The sequence below is a fragment of the Vidua chalybeata genome, chromosome 3 (assembly GCF_026979565.1).
Source record: "Vidua chalybeata isolate OUT-0048 chromosome 3, bVidCha1 merged haplotype, whole genome shotgun sequence".
NCBI classification, from domain to species: Eukaryota; Metazoa; Chordata; class Aves; order Passeriformes; family Viduidae; genus Vidua; species Vidua chalybeata.
In genome coordinates this window covers 55,979,527-55,998,235 of record NC_071532.1, presented here as the reverse complement: position 1 = coordinate 55,998,235, position 18,709 = coordinate 55,979,527, and the positions used below count along the sequence as shown (strand labels likewise).

Below are 18,709 nucleotides of genomic sequence, written 5' to 3'. Positions count from 1 at the left end.
GTAAGAGCACAAGGGAATTGTGCAGGCAGGTACCTGCTGGACGTGAGTCTTGGGAAACTTCAGGGTGTAACATATTCTCAGACTGGAGTTTTAAGTCAAGCTTTGCTGAAAGGCATGAGCTTACCCGTGGTAGGAAACTGTGGAGGTCAGTATGGATTGGTTTAGTTTCGGTAGAACAGAATGGTTTTAACCTTGTAGGAGATCTCCTGTGAGATATGAACGGTGTTCAGAATACTTCTGAGATTGGCCATGAAACTGTACTTTCTATGCTGTCTGGACATAACTGACAACTTAAACCTGACAACTGCATATCTGCAAAAGTTGCTGCTAGCAAATGTAACCAATTTTAGCATGAGTGTTCATTTGTACCTGCAAAAAAAGAGTTTGCAAACACAGTAAGACCTGTGCACAGCTATGCACATTGATAACAAGGGTCCCAATATTTGTAAAATCTTTTGATTTCTTTCTGTTCCTATTACGTTCAAGGAGTTATGAATACTAGAACATGAAATACCTATCCTAAAGCATGTGGGAGCATGTTACAGTTTGAAAAGTTTTGAAACCATGTGGAGAGGTGAATGTGTTTTTTGTAGTGGAATGGCTTCTGAACATAAATGTGGCTGGAGCCTTTCTGTCAGAAAATAGAAACAATATGTCCAGGAAAAATTCCTGAGTAAACTTCAGCAGCTTGGTCAGACAAGCAGAAGTCCTTAGTCAGGTGGACAGCCATCTTCCCTATAATGCAAACTTCCTGAGAATTAATTGGATTTTTCTAAATGGAAAAGAAGGTTACTTAGTGTACTTGAAGCTAAATAATACATGCCTCTTTTTTCCTGCAGTGATTCTCTAATCCATTTTTTAGTCTAAATGTTAGTATATTAGGAAATATTTTCACAATGTCACCTAAAGAGTTGTCAGCACTGGGCTGCAGGGACAATTCCCTGAAGTCCCATCTCTCCTCCTGGCCCTATTTGTAAAAGAATTGAACAGAAGAGTGGAAGGTGCCTGACTCAAGATTAATCAATAACTTTGAAACAAATTATGGGCAGGGGGAGCTGCTGAGGCACTTTTCCTGATTTTCTCCCACATTTTCAGTAATTAGTGCACTGACATTAGTGAAGAGGGTGCCATCATCTCCTGCATGTTTTGTCTTGTTTAAAAACAAAGGAGAGCATCATGAGCACCATCTGTGTTTACCCCCAAGAGAACATTAATACCCTTAGAAAATTTTGGACTCTGAATCCTGGACTCAGGTTGGTGTCTAACTGGGTCATTAGAGCCCAAAGGGAACTGCTATACAAGAGGTTCCTAGAAGACACTAATAACAAAACAAAAACATAATGTGCCTTTACTGTGATTTTTAAAACATTTTTATTTTCTTTCCCTTTGTTTGATAGGGATTTGGAAATCTTCCCATTTGTATGGCAAAAACTCATCTATCCCTCTCCCATCAGCCTGAGAGGAAGGGTGTTCCCACTGGTTTCATTTTGCCGATTAGCGATGTGCGAGCCAGCATTGGAGCTGGATTCATCTACCCTCTGGTAGGAACGGTGAGTGCAAAGCGTTCGACTCGTTAACTCCCCTTTCACCCAGCTTGACAGGGAAGTGCATTTCCTGTTTGCCTCCAAAAATAATGTGTAGAACCATGTGAGTTCTTGCTTTTGTTTAATAATCTTATCCTCAAACTTTATGTAGCTCTACATTGATAGGAAAAGATAATCAAGAAAATGCAATGTCATATAAGAGCTTTGACTGTCGGGTCTGAGAGAATGGCTCTTGCTGTTGTTTATGTTGCTGTTGTTTTTAGGTTAGTCTAGGGTATTTATGCACCCTAATACTGTAGAAAAATTAATTTACTTGTCGTTGCCTTTTCTTATTCAAATTGCAGCCTGTAAGTAACTAGTTAGATATTACTCTAAGTTTTAAATCTTTTATTGGTCATTACAAACCATTTTAATGCATTTAGATTAAAGGAATTGTGTTGGGGAACAGAGTATGTTTAAAATAATTGCTCTTCAGCTGATGAGCCTGATCTGCTCCTAGTCTTTGTGAACATCACTACTGATGCTGTAAAAGTAAGTTATGGTGGGAAGGGGTAGATTTTTAACTGCAGAAATTTTTAACTGCACATTCCTTCTCCTTTATTAGAGATTTAAACAATGAGGTGCTAAAAAGAGGCAATCGTCATCCTTTCTTCCTATCCATCCTTACAAGTACAGACTCAGATTAGGAATCTCCTGGTGCTTTCTTCCCTTACAGGCCTTCTCGAAATAGCTGAGAAGTGAGTTGGCTCATGCCTTTTGCCAACCATGCACATCTTAATCCAAACAGCAGTTGAACTGCATCTGACATCTCATAGCTAGAGTTACTACTTACATGTAGCTGATTCATGGGATGGTGCTAGAGAAGGGATGCAAAAGCCATTGCATTTCCGGAAAGAGTACTCTCCCAATGTTATCTCATCTCCCCAGAGCACAGCCTGATTTCCTTGTGTAGCAGTACACTTAGGAAAGGTTGAAAGTTTCTAATCTATTGTTTTAAATTCCCTCTGAAACAATCAAGTGTTTGAAATGAGGAAGGAAGTACTTTCTGACCAGGAGGGTTCCTGGAGTTCAGGAAACTGTGTCACTTTAAGTCACTGGACTTGGGGATATGCTTTCCTTCTGCATGACCACATTATGCACATCCTCCAGAAGCAGAGCACAGCTGTGTATTTAAATTGTGTAAGACCAAATTCCAGTTACTGATGACAGGGGTAAAATTTGTCAGAACTTCTAGTATCTCCGTCATGGCCTGGATTCAAGTTTGCACTGCAAGTTGTGTGTCATGAAGTTATGAGAAGGAGTGCATGTGAGTAATGGGCAGCAACTAATTCAAATCCGTGAGGGAGCTATTCTGTTGGATGTCAGAATGAAATATTCTTGGGTTGAGCTTTCTGAATGAGTCACACCCTTCATGCTTTGCTATAAACTAGCTGCAGTTCAGTGTCATAAATCCATAGAAACTGTCCATAGGAGCAGTATAAACCAAACAAGTTCAAGGATTACCTCTTTCTGTTTCCATTAAGAAACCAAAAAAATTAAATTCTTTTGAAAGACATTTTGTATATGAGATTTCTTTCTGGAGGAGAGTGTAAAAAAACATGTCTAAGTTAGTTAGCCTAACTTTGGTGCGAGGCAGTATTAGCCATGGAACTTCTCCCATATCCTGAGCTGGGAAGGCAGTATAGTCTGTGTTATGTATTCCAAGAGAGTTTGTAGGTGAGTTATTGTATAAACATAAGATCCCCAAGAGGTAAAAATGTAAATACATGGACATCGATCATCGGTTGTTTGGAAAAATATTGCTAATGCTCAGGAATGAAATGCTCAGGAATGTGGGACAGAGCACTTCTTGGAACCATCACAATTGCTACAAATCAGAATGAATGAATGAATATGAATGTATTCCTAACATTGTTACCACACAGTTCTTTCTTTAGAATTAAATTTCTAGCAAGAGGTCCAACTTGCTGCTTTTCAGAGTGGAGAGTTGTGAGCATCATGAAACAAACTTTCATAATATAATTGTACCACAACTTTTGAAACCACTTTACTAATTTGTTACCTTCAGATTTTTTGCGTGTGTTGTTGTCAGCAGCTAAGTCTTAGGGTTAGTGTTACTTTTTAAATTGTGCAAGGAGAAATATTTTTGATGTCTCATTTCAAAACGGAAAACCTTGCTTTGGCAGTTCTCTTACTAATAAAGCTATCTGAAAATGTCTGCAAGGACAAAGCAAGTGTAAAAGGGCATGTCCTGAAGGCTTAAAGTGGCTGGAAGTCAATGAGATGAGTAGAGGGATTACAGAAATCCCAGTGACAGCATATGGTGAAAACATCCAGTCATGACAGTGGACTAGATTTCTTTATGTAGGAAAAAAAAGAAGGAGCAGCATAAAATCTTTCTCCCTTCCACTGCTTGCTGGCTAATTATATTAATGGAGAGGTCCCTTAATACCTAAGCTGCTCAGAACCTTCTTACAGCTAAGGCTTTTCTGATAGCAGGAAAGAATGCTATTTTTCATTAAAGTTGTAGTGATAATTATGATGCTAATTAAATGTCAAACTCCATTCTTGAAACATATTTTTTACTGGGTGAACTTCTCATATTCTAACCTGTCAGAACTGATCAGTAAAGCAGGTTGTTAGAGTTCTGCTCCAATGTAATCGGGAAGAGCATTACAAATGAGAGAGATAAGTACTGCTGAAAGATAATAAACTATCTGCAGTAACTAGCATTTGTTGTTTAGTCTTGTCACTAGCACATGCATAGTAATGAGATTTGTATTTATCTTAGCTCTGATACACAGTGGTTTTTTTTTTTTTTTAAACTAAATATTTAACATGTTGTCTTCATATTCTCTAAGCAATATTTGGTTTGTGTTATGGTTGGCTTCAGTTCCCATACAGCATGGAAGTCTTTCCAGGAAAAATGAGCTGAGCCTTATCAGAGGAAATCAGCAGTGAAACAAGAGGTGCATTTAATTAACACTGGCACAGCTTTTATCCAAGTTCTCTGAGACCATGACCCAGAGGGCTACATCACTCTCACAGGTGGACTGTTGACATCATTGCTTGGCTTAACAGAGTGATGGCAGGAAAACTGCTGGAGTATATGTAGGAAACCAGTGAGGTCATTCACTAGCAATGCTTGGGTGGGGAGTTACTAGATTTTTTGTAGTTTGTGTTTCTCTCCACACCCACCCAAAAAGCCATAGCAGTTTGGTGCTTTCTCACATTCAGCCACATTTCCATTGTTCCTTTTCATGTGAGTTGCAAGAATGCAGGAAGGTCATAGAAATAAAACCTGTTGCCTTTTGCCTTTGTGAAGTGATGCTACCAAATCACTGCTGCAGGAAATAAATCAGTGTTTAAGTCACAGTGAGATTTTTAAGCATGTACTACTCTTCTCCAGCCATGCACTTTCATTTCAATGGGTTAAAATTACAGGCATGGTCACTCTGAAAATATGTGGAGCCTTTGGAGTCATGGCCAGCTTCCAAATTCTCACAATGAACTGACATCCTTCAGATATCAACATATCTGAAGAAAGGTCAACCTATTACAGAAATATTTTTCTCCTCGTAGAGAAAGAAGTTCAAGTTGCTGAAATATATCCCCTTGGAAGGAACTCTTGGGGTGACCCAGTGTAGTTTGAAATCAGTGTATGGGAGGAACAAAGCTCTAGCTCACTTGTGGGTGAGAGCCAGGACTGTCTTGCCAAAATATTACCTGGATATTGTAAGAGGAAAAAGACCTCATAAGTATTAATATTTTTATTAATACGTTCAGAAGGAAAATACTGTTCCCTATTGAATTAATTTCTTCTTTCTTTGTGGTTAAGAACTTAACAAATTTTGAGAGTGTCTATTGAACATAAGCTGGAGTCTGGGCCACCTGAAGTGAAATTGCAGATTTTCAGTAGTGCATGATGCTCAGATTGTCTCCAAATTGTCATTTTATCACTTTTCTGAGGTGCTTTTGTGGGAAAGATGAATAATAATTGTTTGATTGCTCAACTCATCCTGGTGATCTGTGTAACACAGGACAGCATTTCAAAAACAGAAATGATAGTGAAGTTTATATTTGCTTTGTAAAACATTTAGCTTACAGTTCAATTTTGTATTTACGAAGGATTTAAACTCTGCTAGGCATTCTGACCACTCTTAGTCCAAAAAATGTCCCTGTGGCATTTGGCACCTGCCTTTGGTGTTGTATAGTTGCTGTGTTGTAGCAGTGCTATGAACAGCTAGTTGTGAAAGCTAGGTGCTCACAGACTCTGTGGGCTGGTAAAGGAAAGCCATGAAGTTCAACTCATGTGGGAAAGTAAGTTAACAATTGTTTATTGAAAATTGGTAAGAGGAAAAGAAAATTAGTAACAGGAAAAGAAAATTGGTAACAGGAAAAGAAAAGCTGCCCTCTGTTAGATGATGTGCCTTTGTATCTATCACAGTAGGTGTCATCCCAATGAGGTAGAGAGGTTTTCTGAATTACAAAGAGTGCATCATTCTTGTCCAGTGACCAGCTATGTACATGTGGAAATGCTGAATTATGTTATACTTGGTGGAAGGCTGGTAAATTATTCAGGGTAGGGTTGATGGGCTGGAGGTGACCAGATAGGTGTGATTGATGGCTGGAAGTGAGGGTGGGGACAATCAACTTCAGTTTGTTGTGTCTAAAAGCTAAAGGCTGAGAGGTTAGTTAGTAGACTGAGGAAATCCACTTCTGGCTCTTGGTGGATTGCACAATGTGATTGTGATGGTATTGGGTTGCCCAGAGAGGGGAGGGTGTCTGTAGATGAGGCAGAAATAGTCCTAAGTGAATGATTTAGCTGAAGGGCTGAGGAAAAAGTTGTAGATTATAATGGAATGGTGTTGCGCTGCGTTTGTCGTCCTGGGCCAAAACGGTTTGCCTTTGTAAACATCCCAGGTGCATGGACTATGAGGCAGTTAAGATTCAAGGATGGCTGTGGCCATTTATGATCAGAAGATGGGAATAGAAGATTGAGGGCAGGATTGGAGAGATGGGATTGGCTGGAAGGGAAAAAACTGAGAGTTGTACTGATGTGAGGAGATACCTGTGAAATGATTTGAAGACACATCCGAGATGTACGTGGAGAACTGGAAGAGGAGACTGACATAAAAGCCACAAGGGTTAAAGAGCTTTGAAGATGTTCCAACAGCATCAGTTAAAACAATGACATGACCTAAGATCTGGGCAGGAAGAAGTAATGTGAGTAATGAATGTATTTACAGGAGAGCAGAACATGCCGTGCTGATGATTAAGGATTTTTTTAAATTTAAGAGGAAAAGAGTAGAGTTTAGCTGGCTCGAAAATATCATTATAATTTCTGTAACTTTTGAAAGTGAATAGAAAAGAATGTATTCGCATGACAGAAGTTTCCATATAGTCTATGCATTTACTGTTTACTTTACCTGCTTTAAACTGATGTGGATAAGCCAGTGCTTATCCAGAGTAAATATACTTTGCTTTGGATCACTGTACCTCCATGCCATGGCTGTGACACAGGCATATGGTAAAATACTCTCTTACAACCTGAAACAATACCCAAAAAACCCCACAAACCAGCTGCTCTTCATCCTCTGCCATACCTTGACAGATAATAGAGGCAAGACACTTAGATTCTGTATAGTTCATGCTGTCACTCTTGACTGCTGTTTGTTTGCTAGTAAGCATTATTTAACCTACATCATAATAATGTACCATATATTGCCTCTTCTGAATGAAAAACCATGTCCCATTGCTGGCCAGATTAAATTTGTAGCTTATTATTGCTTTATTCCACCTACCCTTACATTCCTTGAGGGCCAGCACTTGTAGTTAGAGAAATTAATGAATGATTTTGATTTGTTTTCTACTGAGAAGAAAAAAGAAGTTTGATAGGTGTGTGTGTGTTATTCAGTGAACTGAATTGTTGAAGGAAAACCTGTTTTTTTTGGGACAGGATGAAATCACTACATAACTTACCAAATAAGAAAATAGACCCTGTGGTTTGGTAGGTTATTTCATGTTTAGTTTTGATGAGATTTCTTTTCTTACTACAACCTCCATTATAAGGAATTCCAGTATGATTCTTGTGATATTATTTCTTTGTATCCAGTGTCCACTGTTTTCCAAACTTATTTTCCCATCTTACCATATTTTAAGCCTTGTCAGAGAATTTTTTCTATCTAAATGTTTAAATTTTGTTTTAAATAAAATAAACTTTTTAGTGATAAAAATGAACCAAGTGTATTTCTTGTTCCAATCAGGTTTCCTTGGTCATCTTTTCCAAATATATTTATATTAAATACATCCATAGGAATGTAAAATTATGTTTAAGCTCTTAGACATGTCAGTGGTAACCTAAAGTAGTTTGTCTGAATAGGTAAACTTAAAACTTACTTACAAGTATAAGAGGTGACTTTCACGTTTCACTTTAGTCAGAAAAAGTTTCAGACTGACCCCCTGAAAATGCATTTTGATGGTCTCCCATCTCTTGAGGGAATTTCACCTAACCTCCTTTGCTTTACATGTGAAAGGGCATGGAAGGTATGGTGGATCAGAGCAGCTGCAGAGGAATTTCCCAGGCTGGTGTGCCAGGATCAGGAGTGCTTGAGCACATGTTTTCAGTTAAGATGAGCTGACTCAGCACACCAGCCCAGGCAGTACGGATTCACTGATCATGGGTAGTGCCTGGCTAGTGCAGACAAGTTTACGCGATGCAGGAACCAAGAGAACTTGTTATGCTCTGAACAGTTTTGTTCATTGTGGTTGTGAATGTCTTGCCCTCATCAGAGCTGAGAAGTTGTGTGTAATGAACTCAGTGCAGCTTAGGCTCGCAGATGCCATCAGTGTAGGCAAATGGAAATCACCTGTGGAGCACATGGAGCCAAAGGCGCACCTCTGGGAAAGCATCCTTTGCTCAGGTCCTTCAGGGAGCCTGGGAGTCATTAAGATCCTTGCTCTCTGTTCCAGTGAGACCTACCTGTGATCATAACCAGTTTGGGTATGTCTTCCATCTGTTTCATTCCCTTGTCTCTGATTTACAGTCCATGATCCCCAATAAGAATGGATATGGCTGCATCAGTTAAGAAGGAAAAGAGACTGATATTCCATATGGAGTATAGGGCTCTTTAAATGATGTACATTAGCTTATTTTCTCAGGGCTTGCTTTTAACAAAGATGTGTCAGTTAAAAGTGGGAAGTGCAATTTGGACAGAAGCCAGCACCAATTTTGGACAACTGCCCTTGGATGTTATGCATGACTTCAGACAAGAAATAGGGATGTTGCAGTGGAAATACAGGCATGTGCAAGTCTGAGCAGTTAGAACACCCACTGTTGCTGCATGTTCTGCAGGGCAAAGAGGGAAGCAGGTGGGTGAATCATGGCATCTTCTCTGTGGTGCAGCAGTGCTGCCTGCCCACCCTGGTCCCAGAGTGCTGGTTAGCACACCTGATGTGTGTCAGAGCACGTAAATGGGTTTGGTTAAGAGCTCATTCAGTCAGCCTAGTACATGTGGACTTTGATCAGATGTGAAGAGCTCAAAAGTCAGTTTATAGAATGCCTTGAAAGAGTGGTGGTAAGGGTTAGATTAAGGTATCCATGTGGAAGATGTACAGACTTAAAACATTAGAGAGGGCAGCCATTTCTTCCCCATTCATGATATTTTGGGTGACTTGCTGTGGGAAGAGGCTGATGCTGCCAGACATAGGAGTCACTGAATCTGATTGCTTTGGGGCAGGATGGGTATTGCTGCTGCCTGTCATGGTTCAGTGTGGTAGGAACAGCCATACTGTCACTTCCAGCTTTCTGCTGTTCCTCTGTATAGGGAAAAAATGAAATTGTGTTTCATGCTCCCTATTTTTGCTTGTTCAGCCTGATAAGCTTCCTCAGTTGAAGAAATTGCAGTTTCTGCAAAGGTTCTCTATGGCTCAAATGGGAATTTTAGAGATTCAGACATTCATTAAGGAAGGAGTAGTTACTTTTTAAAACTGTCTATGTGCAACTTTTTTGAGAGGCTATCTTATGCTCACCTAAAGGAAAAAAAACATTGTCCTTTCAATGTTCTTACAGATGCATTTTTTCAAATGCTGATTTGCAAATTTTAAAAAGATTGATTCCTTGATAGCAGCAAAAAACTTTACAGTTTGGATCAAGTGAGTAAAATTTTTCCAGACTGTCCAGTAAGACAAACTATCTAGCAGATGTAGATAGCTGTATATTTGAGCTTGGCAACTTACTGTTACTGAAACTCTAAAAATGATTTAAGGCTCATAGCAGGAACCTAGCTGGAGGCTGCAAGTCTGTGACTGAACAGTTTTATTGAGTTCTGGATAAATAAGGTGAAAGATGTTTTGAACTTTAATAATGTTCCCAGCAACTTGCTTTCTTTTGTTAAATTATGACATATAAAATAAACAGTGTGCTAATTAACATTAAAGAAGAATGAATATTTTTGCCTTCTGGTCAAGGGATTATCCTTGTTAAAACGGGAAATGGACTCTGATTTCCTTTTTTTAAGTATTTTCTCCATAAACTTTGTGTGACAATGTGAGGTTAAAAATAGGTTATAATTTTAGACAGTAAAATATATATCTATTATTAGTTAACAAATAGCTTTTCTAGGGAAGGAAGGGCATTTTCAAGATTTATTTCCAGAAATGAATGCATCCTGCATTTGTTACGCAGAGAAAGTATTTACTCAGAAATTAGAAACTGAGCTTCTCTAATTTATTATGTTGTGACATAGACGATAGAAGCTGTAATACTCAACATTTACGTACTATCTCTTTGTATTAGTAGTTTGCTAGAAAAGCTAAATTTTTTTTTTTTTTTTTTTTTTTTTTTAATAAGAAGTCCAGAGATACAAACATTAAGATCCCCCTGACAATTCTGGGACAGGACCATAAATAAAATTCACAATTTCCTGGGCTACAAAATTGTGAGATGTTTATGTCTAAGAATGTAAAGAATCAGCATGGGGTATTTCCATTGGAGTAGGCTGACCTACATTCTGTGCACAATGCTAAAAGATAAAGTTGTGCTGCTACTCCTCCCCTACTCCACCCAGCCTCCCACATAAAAATCCTAAAGTATTTCCTGAGATATTCCTCATGTGTCCTTATTTTAAAAAATACAAAGGATACAAATGCTGGCATACTGAATTTTGCTTTTGATAAGTGGTAATGGCTTTGCTTTGAAAAGAGCACTCTTTCTTTACTTATGAAATAATGAAATGCCATGCATTACCTTTTGACCAACTTGGTCAAGTCCTGTGTGCAGCCTTGGGTGCCACATAAAAAAAACTATATAAAGCTATTAGAGAGCATCCAGAGGAGAGCTGTGAAGGTGGTGATGGGTGTGGAGCAGAAGCCTTATGAGGAGCAGCTGAAATCACTTGGTTTCTGAAATGAACAGAAGAGGAGACTGAGAGGAAGACCTCATTGCAGTCTACAACTTCCCCTTTCTGGGTCCTGGTGGCAGGACCCGAGGGAATGGCACGAAGGTGTGTCAGGAGAGTATTCCCAATGAAACACGCTCAATAGTGGTGCCATCTGGGACAGCTGCAAAAGATCCAAGATGTGGCACCAGATGGGTGGGTGTTCACTTTTACAGCAGAGTTTGGCTTCTTTGAGATAATTTTGACTCTTACCTCCATAACTATCCAGTGGATGATAATCCCATGCTAGCTGTACCAGTGCTTGGCAATTTACACGTTAGTGTCTGGCAGCTGGACATTCAGCTTTTCTTGAAGTCATATAAAAATGCCTGATACAAATGGAACATTCTTTTTAACTGGAACATTCTTTTTAACTCACATTTTTAATAATGTTTTTTAATAACATGTCAAAGTTTGGAGCTAGTAGGCTAAACAGTTCCTCTCTAGGGACTCCATATTTTCAGAAGATAAAATTCTATAATTGCATTATATTTTAGGCTGGAGTGCCTGACCACAGCATCTTTGTTTAATAACCTTGTTTCTTTAGACAACATAAGGAGCTGGGCTTTAGGCTTAGTAAGAAAAGGTAGTGACATGAAGAAATTCAGAATGAGCTATTCAGTCATATATAAGAATGTTGCAATTGGAAAGAAAGTATTTTAGAAATGTTAAAGTTCTGCACGAGCTGTCCTACTTCAAGCTCAGCAATGCTCTGAAGACTTTGAGTCTAAAGCTGACCTCAGAGTACATGCTTTCAGGAAAAGTAGTGAGAATTAGGTAATCAGGTCATGGTTCCTTTTCTGCACAGTTGCTCAGGGGCTATTTTTTCATGTCACTTTTTTACAGGATTTTACTTCATTTTTTTAGTTGGGGACTACACGTCTACAGCAATTTTAAAAAGGTGATTGAGTCCAAATCAACTGTTTCTTTTCTTTACAACTATGCAAAATGGCATAAAGATACTAATTTTCAATTATCATTTAGTAACCAACGCATCAATGATTAAACATATGGCGGCTTGTGATAGTTACAGAAATATCATTTATATCCCCTGCAATCATCAGAAAATCTTGCTCTGATTCTCCCTAAATTCTGGTTTTATAATCAAAAGCAGTTTATAAAGGAGCACTGGCTATGTGTTGATGAGAAAGCTGCATTGTTGCATGGGAAAGGATTGCATAATAACTCTCACTGAAGTGGCAAATCTTTTGTATCTTCTAAGGCACCTACCAGGCTGACACCCTTCAAATACTGAATATTGAGTGTGTCTTGAGGTAGCCTTCTGGTTTCAGTGTTGGAATCAAATGAGCATACCATAAGTGAAAGCAGCAGAGAAATGTAGAAAATGTGCTTGCCTTTTAGTAAGTCATCAGTAAGCTCTTACGCAGAGATGATCTGGGTTTGTTACTTGCTTACTCAGTAAAAACAACCAGTAGACTGAGGCTGGAAGAACTATGACAATTTGTCACCTGTAGAAACCTGTTGTAGTGGTTCTAGTATTTTTTTTTGAAGATTAACTTAGATAAGTGAAAATAAATCTCCTGACTTGGTTTTACTTTTCACTTACATTTTTTCACAAAACAGCATGAAGTTGAACACTACTTAAGAGTTCTTCCTTATTTTCGGTCAGCTGTGAGGGGCAGAAGTACTGCTGGAGAAGTATACTTAGGGACAGCTGAGACAGGTGGAATCTCAGTAGTGTTAATTTATATTACACTTCTTTTTCTTTTAGGCAATACTATTTATAACATAATATGAAAAATGCACCCCCAAAAAAGAAGTAGTAAACCTCACATAGGTGGTACCACTGAGCTGTTTTTTCCCAGTTCCATTTGCAACATTTGCCTCATACTGCTCAGAAGTTACTACATTTACACAGCTCTCAAAAACTGCTGGGGCTCACTGCTAGTCTGAGAGTTTGTGCAAGGAAGCTGTGTGACAAAAGCTGTGACTTTTACCTTTCTTTGATTCATTAAATAACCCAAAATACAGGGGTCTGTGGTTATTTTCCTGGAAAACAAAAGCTAGTTTGGTATCTTACATGCAGTGCTGTTCATATTATGAGATTATATATGCCCGATTTCCCTGCTCACAGTAGAGTTGTGAGCATCTCCAGGCTTCATTCAGCCAGTGGTTGTTCAGGATGCTGTCCTGCAGATTTTTCTCACCATCCAGCTCATGGTTTTGGCTCAGATCCAATTTCAGGTTTCCAAGAGTTTTACTACTATGCAGGATATGTGCCTGTTTGAAAGGATGTTGATATATAAATAGTGCTTCTGCTCTTCTATCATTTTACTCTTTTCATAGAATCACAGAATCAATTCGTTTGGAAAAGACCTCTGAGATCATGGATTTCAACCTGTAACCTAACACCACTTTGTCAGCTATACCATGGCACTGAGCGCTTCTTCCAGTCTTTTCTTAAAAGCCTCCAGGGATGGTGACTCCACCACCTCCCTGGAAAGCCCAATCCAATTTCTAATCACCCTTTCTGTGAAGAAATTCCTCATAATATCCAAACTGAACCTCTCCTGGTGCAGCATGAGGCTATATCCTCTCATCCTGTTGCTGGTTGCCTGGGAGAAGAGGCCAACCCCCACCTGGCTACAGCCTCCTTTCAGGGAGTTGTGGAGAGCAGTAAGGTCACCCCTGAGCCTCCTCTTCTCCAGATTAAACACCCCCAGCTCCCTCAGTCACTCATCAGTCTTGTGCTCCAGACTCTGCACCAGCTCTGTTGCCCTTCTCTGGACTCACTCCAGCACCTTGATGTCCTTCCTGTAGTGAGGGGCCTGGAACTGGACACAGCACTCAAGGTGTAGCCTCACTACAGGGGAATAATCACTTCTCTGCTCCAGCTGGCCACACTGTTGCTGATACAGGCCAGGGTGCCACTGGCCTTCTTGGCCACCTCATGTTCAGCTGCTGTTGACGAGCACTCCCAGGTCTTTCTCTGCTGGGCAGCTTTCCAGCTGCTGTTCCGCCAGCCAGTAGCACTGCCTGGGGTTGTTGTGACCCAAGTGTAGGACACAGCACTTGAACCTTGTTGAACCTTCTGTAAATGCCCATTCAAACCCAGCCTCAACAGCAGTATTCCTGCTCTTGTATGCACTGTATCAGTATCCAGAGGAAATGTATTTGTACAGATCAGTTCCTATTTATCTTTGCCATTGACCAGCATTTTTTGAGTGCTATCTCTTTCTTGTTGAAACTGTTTTAAGGATTTCTGTGTATTTATGTTGGAAAGGCAGTTTTCCACCCATTGGTTTATACGTTTGACTTAATTCATCATGTTATTACTGGAGGTGGAGTGCAATGAATGGAGCAGTCATCATGTGATATAAGAAGAATTTCCTTATAAGTACAGAAAAATGTGTATTGTGGGAATGGATTTGTTGATAGAAGTGTTCTTTTAGTTTGATCATCAAGTATTTGTGGAAAATTTCTCTATAACTGGAGAGATTTCTGCTGACAGTTGAGAGTATTAGGAGTCATTTTGTTGTTTATCTACATTTTGTTTGGATTGTGGACTGTGTTGAAAATGTATGCATTTTTTTTGCCCCTTAAACCACGCCTTTGCTGTGTTCAGTTTTAGTATATATCATTGCAGCAAATTGACCATCATATCTTCATCATAGTGGTCAAAAGCCTAATCTTTTTAATCTTTTTTCCTGCATTTTTTTCCCCGTTTTTTTTCCCCCCCACCTTTTCCACCTCTTCCTTCTTTTTTTTTTTTTTTTTTTGTCCTCCTCCTTTTTTTCTCTCTTTTTTCCTCCTGGGAGCTGTTTTGGCAGCTGGAGGCAGTTTCCATTTTGACACGTTTGACATAAAGGATGGAATGTGTCCACTTTGGGAAGCAGAAAAGCTAGTGGAGGAAGAAAAACTGAATTGTTGCACTGCAGAAATTAAGGATATTCCTTCTGGTCCTTCAAATATAAATAGTTTTCGGTTTCAGCTTAGGATACACATGAGAATAAATTTCAGTTAAAGGGCTTTATTTAAATGGAGAGAATTTAGCTATGTTGTTGGCACCATAAAACTTAACTTTTTATGGAAACAAAATGGCAAACGAGATTATGGCATACATTAAACATAGAATGTGTAATTTACAACTTTGGGGATCCAGCCAAGAGGAAGTTGTTTATTAAAAAAACAAAAAAAAAAAACCCCAAAAACAACAAAACCAACCAATAGCCACATACATGCTGTTCTTGGGATCAGTCCTGAACTGAAAAGCATGTGTCTCCAAATGTGGGATTTTTCCATGTGGTCAGAATTTCAAAATGTACATGCCAATATTACTGAGTTCATTCAAGGAATGGAGGTGTTTTCCATGTGCCTGCAACACCTGTGCAGAAGAGCAGGAGCGTGAATACCCTTAAAATGTGTGTTGTTACCTCCTTTCTTTTGCCTGTGTAGTTGTAAAGGAGAGACTTGCTGGCCCCCATCTCTGTGTCACTCAAATCACATTTTACTCCTTGAGTATGAAGTGTTACATCCTTTTGCTTTAGTGTCACTATGTCTTGTTCTTCCAGGCTTGTCAAAAAGGATAGAGGGTGGGGAGGGAGGTCAATTAGAAGACTTCTGGCTTCTTCCAGGCATGAGTGAGCCAGGGAATGTACTGAATGAAAGGTGTGTTCTTGATGATACTTGCTTGAGCAGTAAGCAGCTTTTACATCCTAAATTCAATCTCAGAAAGTCCTGAACTTTTCATGATCTTTAGCTCTCTGCTTCAGCTCTCCTTCACATGTTGTGTTACTGTTTATGGGCTGGTGTTGCTGGCTCTCTCTTAATTCAGACGTAACCTCTGGAAACCAAAGCAGTCTGCTGTATTAAGACTCCTGCCAAATGTGATTCTTGGAAAACATAATTTAGCCTTTGCCACAGAATGAGCTCCCACTTTTTAAAATTGTTTTGGTAAATTGTACTTTGCCCTCCAGTAAAGTTTATTCTGTACTTTAGTGAAAACCAACAAAAATTAAGTAGAAAGGCAATTTGTGTGAAACCTCAAGGAATTTCTTGTGGGTAAATTCGTAGAAAAAGTTGACAAATTAAAGGAAAGTTTGAAGGAAAGGTTGCCAAGTGCATAAAATATATTTGCTTTAATTGTAAAATGAATTCAAACCTTCAGCTAAATCAATTTTAACTGAAGTGTAAAGATCTCTCTTGTTTGGGCCAGTGCTCTTCGTTGTGTTACATTAGTGTGTCATTTTGCATGAGGTATAATTACTTACAGGACCACATTAAATTGAAATTGCTACACTCATTTGTAAATTGAGGAAAAACCTCCAGCTATTCAGAGCAAGACAATCCGAATCGCTTCTGTCTTTGATGCCGTGATAAGGTCTGCTTTTCTAAATAGATGAGTTAGTGTGTTCGTCACTAATGCGGGTCATGGGGAAGCATTGCCATATAGTTTGTATTTGTTTTGTTCCGTGTGTGTAATAAGTCTGATGCAACTTACTGCAGTGAGAAATTCAAAAGATAAATCTACTCTACTTAGGAAGTGTTAAAAGCAGCTGCTATAGGACAGCAGTTTCTTACAAACTATGAACGAAGTTGCAGGAGCTGTTTTAAAACAACAGAAAACCAACAAAACTCTATGGATTTTTGTAGTTTCATGGGAAAAAACTAAGTTAAGAACTAATTGATTTTTTTGTGTTCAAAGATAAAATGGGAAAGAACATGCCTGTTTACGGTAAATGCATCTGAGACCCATTCTTATTCTGATTTGGGTATCCTGTGATGCACTTCAGTCCAACTGTTAAAGTAACTATAGGAGGAATAGACTTTCAGAGGAAATCAGCTGCTGAAATTTATTGGGTTTTAATCTGTAGAAATATAATGAAAGAAAACCATTTCCAAAAAATGGGGGGAAAAGGCAATCAGGTGGTTCTGCCTTTTCACAACCTCTAAATAATGTTATTTTCAGCCCTTCATAATTCTAGCAGCTCTATATAATTTCCATGGAAGAAAAGATTAATTGCATTTAAAATTATCTGGCTTTGGATGCAATGGCGTATTGATTCTTAATTCCATTGAGAATGGGTTTTAAGATGCATATGATAAATTCTTAATAAGGAGTGCTTTACTGCAGCTTTAAAAATGCAGTTCTCAGAACTTCATTCTCAGAACCCCTCAATATCTTTAAATTCCTTTCCTTGTTTGCTTTGGCTATTTAGACTTCAAGGTCTTCAAAATAGGAATTTCTCCTAGTTCACAGGCACCAGGGCAGAATTGTTCCTGAAGTTCAGGCTACTGAGATGGATGTTGCTTGTACTACATTATAGATGGTATTTGTTCTCAGGTCTCAGAGAGGTATAAGGACTCTATAATATCATTACTGCTGCTTCATTGTTTCTGTCTTTTAGCAGTTGTCTTCTGAAGTCATGTGCCTCTGTTCTTTGCATTTTGCTGATGAAATCTGTCTGTTAGTTCAGCTAGTGTTTTTCTCTGCTTCCTGCTATGTTTTCCCAAGTGGCTTTGGTACCATCCCTGTTTGCACAGGACATATTTCCCCCCTTTTTATTCCAGGCCCTCTCATTCGCCTCACAACACTTGTTTCTTCTCCCTGTACTGTTTTCCCACATATCCTTCAAAGAATAAATAACATTCCTAGGTAGAAAAAATAATGTTGCAACAGTGCAGCAAATCTTGAGGCAAAATTAGGATGGGAAAATAAACTAATTTTGTCACTCTGGCTGCCACGTACTACCAAACACCAAGACACACCTGTGCTGGAGGTCACCTCCAGCATCCAGGAATCAAGCCAGGTGTGCTCAGAGTAGGTACTAAGTGTGGTTCTAGATGTGCTGGTTTATTTTATACCCTTTGGCAGCAGGTCTATAGTCTTTTGGCTTTCCACCCTGTTGGCACCTGAGAGTCGCTGCGATTCACAGCATCTGGTTGTTTCTCTTGCTGTGAAGGGCCCCTTTCTTGTCCATTTTGTGTATCATTTCATAGGTGGCATATTATTTTCTATCTTGCCTCTAAAGCCATGTTCTCAATTTTTGGTTTCCCTTCCAGCTGATAGACTTCAAAAGTTTTGGTTTTTCTATTTAATAATTCTGGTTTACATCTCCATTAATCAAAATATGTAATAATTTTCCAAGCAATGTCTTGCTTCTCTTCTGAAAGAAATTCTTGTGTTCATTTGAATGCCATATGCACACTTAGCTATTTTTCAGTCTTTTTCATGCATTCCCTTCGGATCAAGCATCTCCTCTGAATAATGCCTTCAGCTGATAGCCAGGAATCGAGGATATTAACTGGAATTTGCAGACTCAATTACCTAATTGTAAAAGTGGTTGTTGATTTCTTAGTGTACCTACTTATGCCTTGAGGCATTCATGAAAGATAAATAAGGTACGTCAGAAATGACCTTACATTAAGGAGACTGGTTTGGGGGGGGGGGGGGGGGGGGCTGCATATTTTGAAGAGTTTATTTAACTTATATCACAAGTTACTTCACATACTCTTAGATAAAGGCTGCAAAAAGTGTATTTTGGGAGTTGTTCATTAATGGATACAAAATCTGTTGTCAGTGGCAGATAAGATGTCAGGCAGTACATGTTTACTGTGCAATGGACATTCTTAGCAACTCCCAAATGTGCTATTCAAAATCAATCTGCAGTGCCATTCTTCCCATTTGATAGGCTATCATGTGATATATTTGCAGTAACACGCTGTGTCTTTCGTAGTGCCTTTCATCATTCATTTTCTGACGCGTTG

At 39.0% G+C, this 18,709-nt stretch overlaps 1 protein-coding gene across 2 annotated transcripts in view; it reads left to right on the top strand.

Annotated features, from left to right (window-relative positions):
• The window catches only part of MTHFD1L (methylenetetrahydrofolate dehydrogenase (NADP+ dependent) 1 like), a 145,241-nt gene that overhangs the window by 95,111 nt on the left and 31,421 nt on the right, over positions 1–18,709 (top strand). For both annotated transcript variants that reach the window (XM_053938391.1, XM_053938392.1), the window contains one exon: positions 1,398–1,550. In XM_053938391.1, coding sequence (XP_053794366.1) covers positions 1,398–1,550 — 153 coding nt within the window. The remainder of the gene's footprint in view (positions 1–1,397; positions 1,551–18,709) is intronic.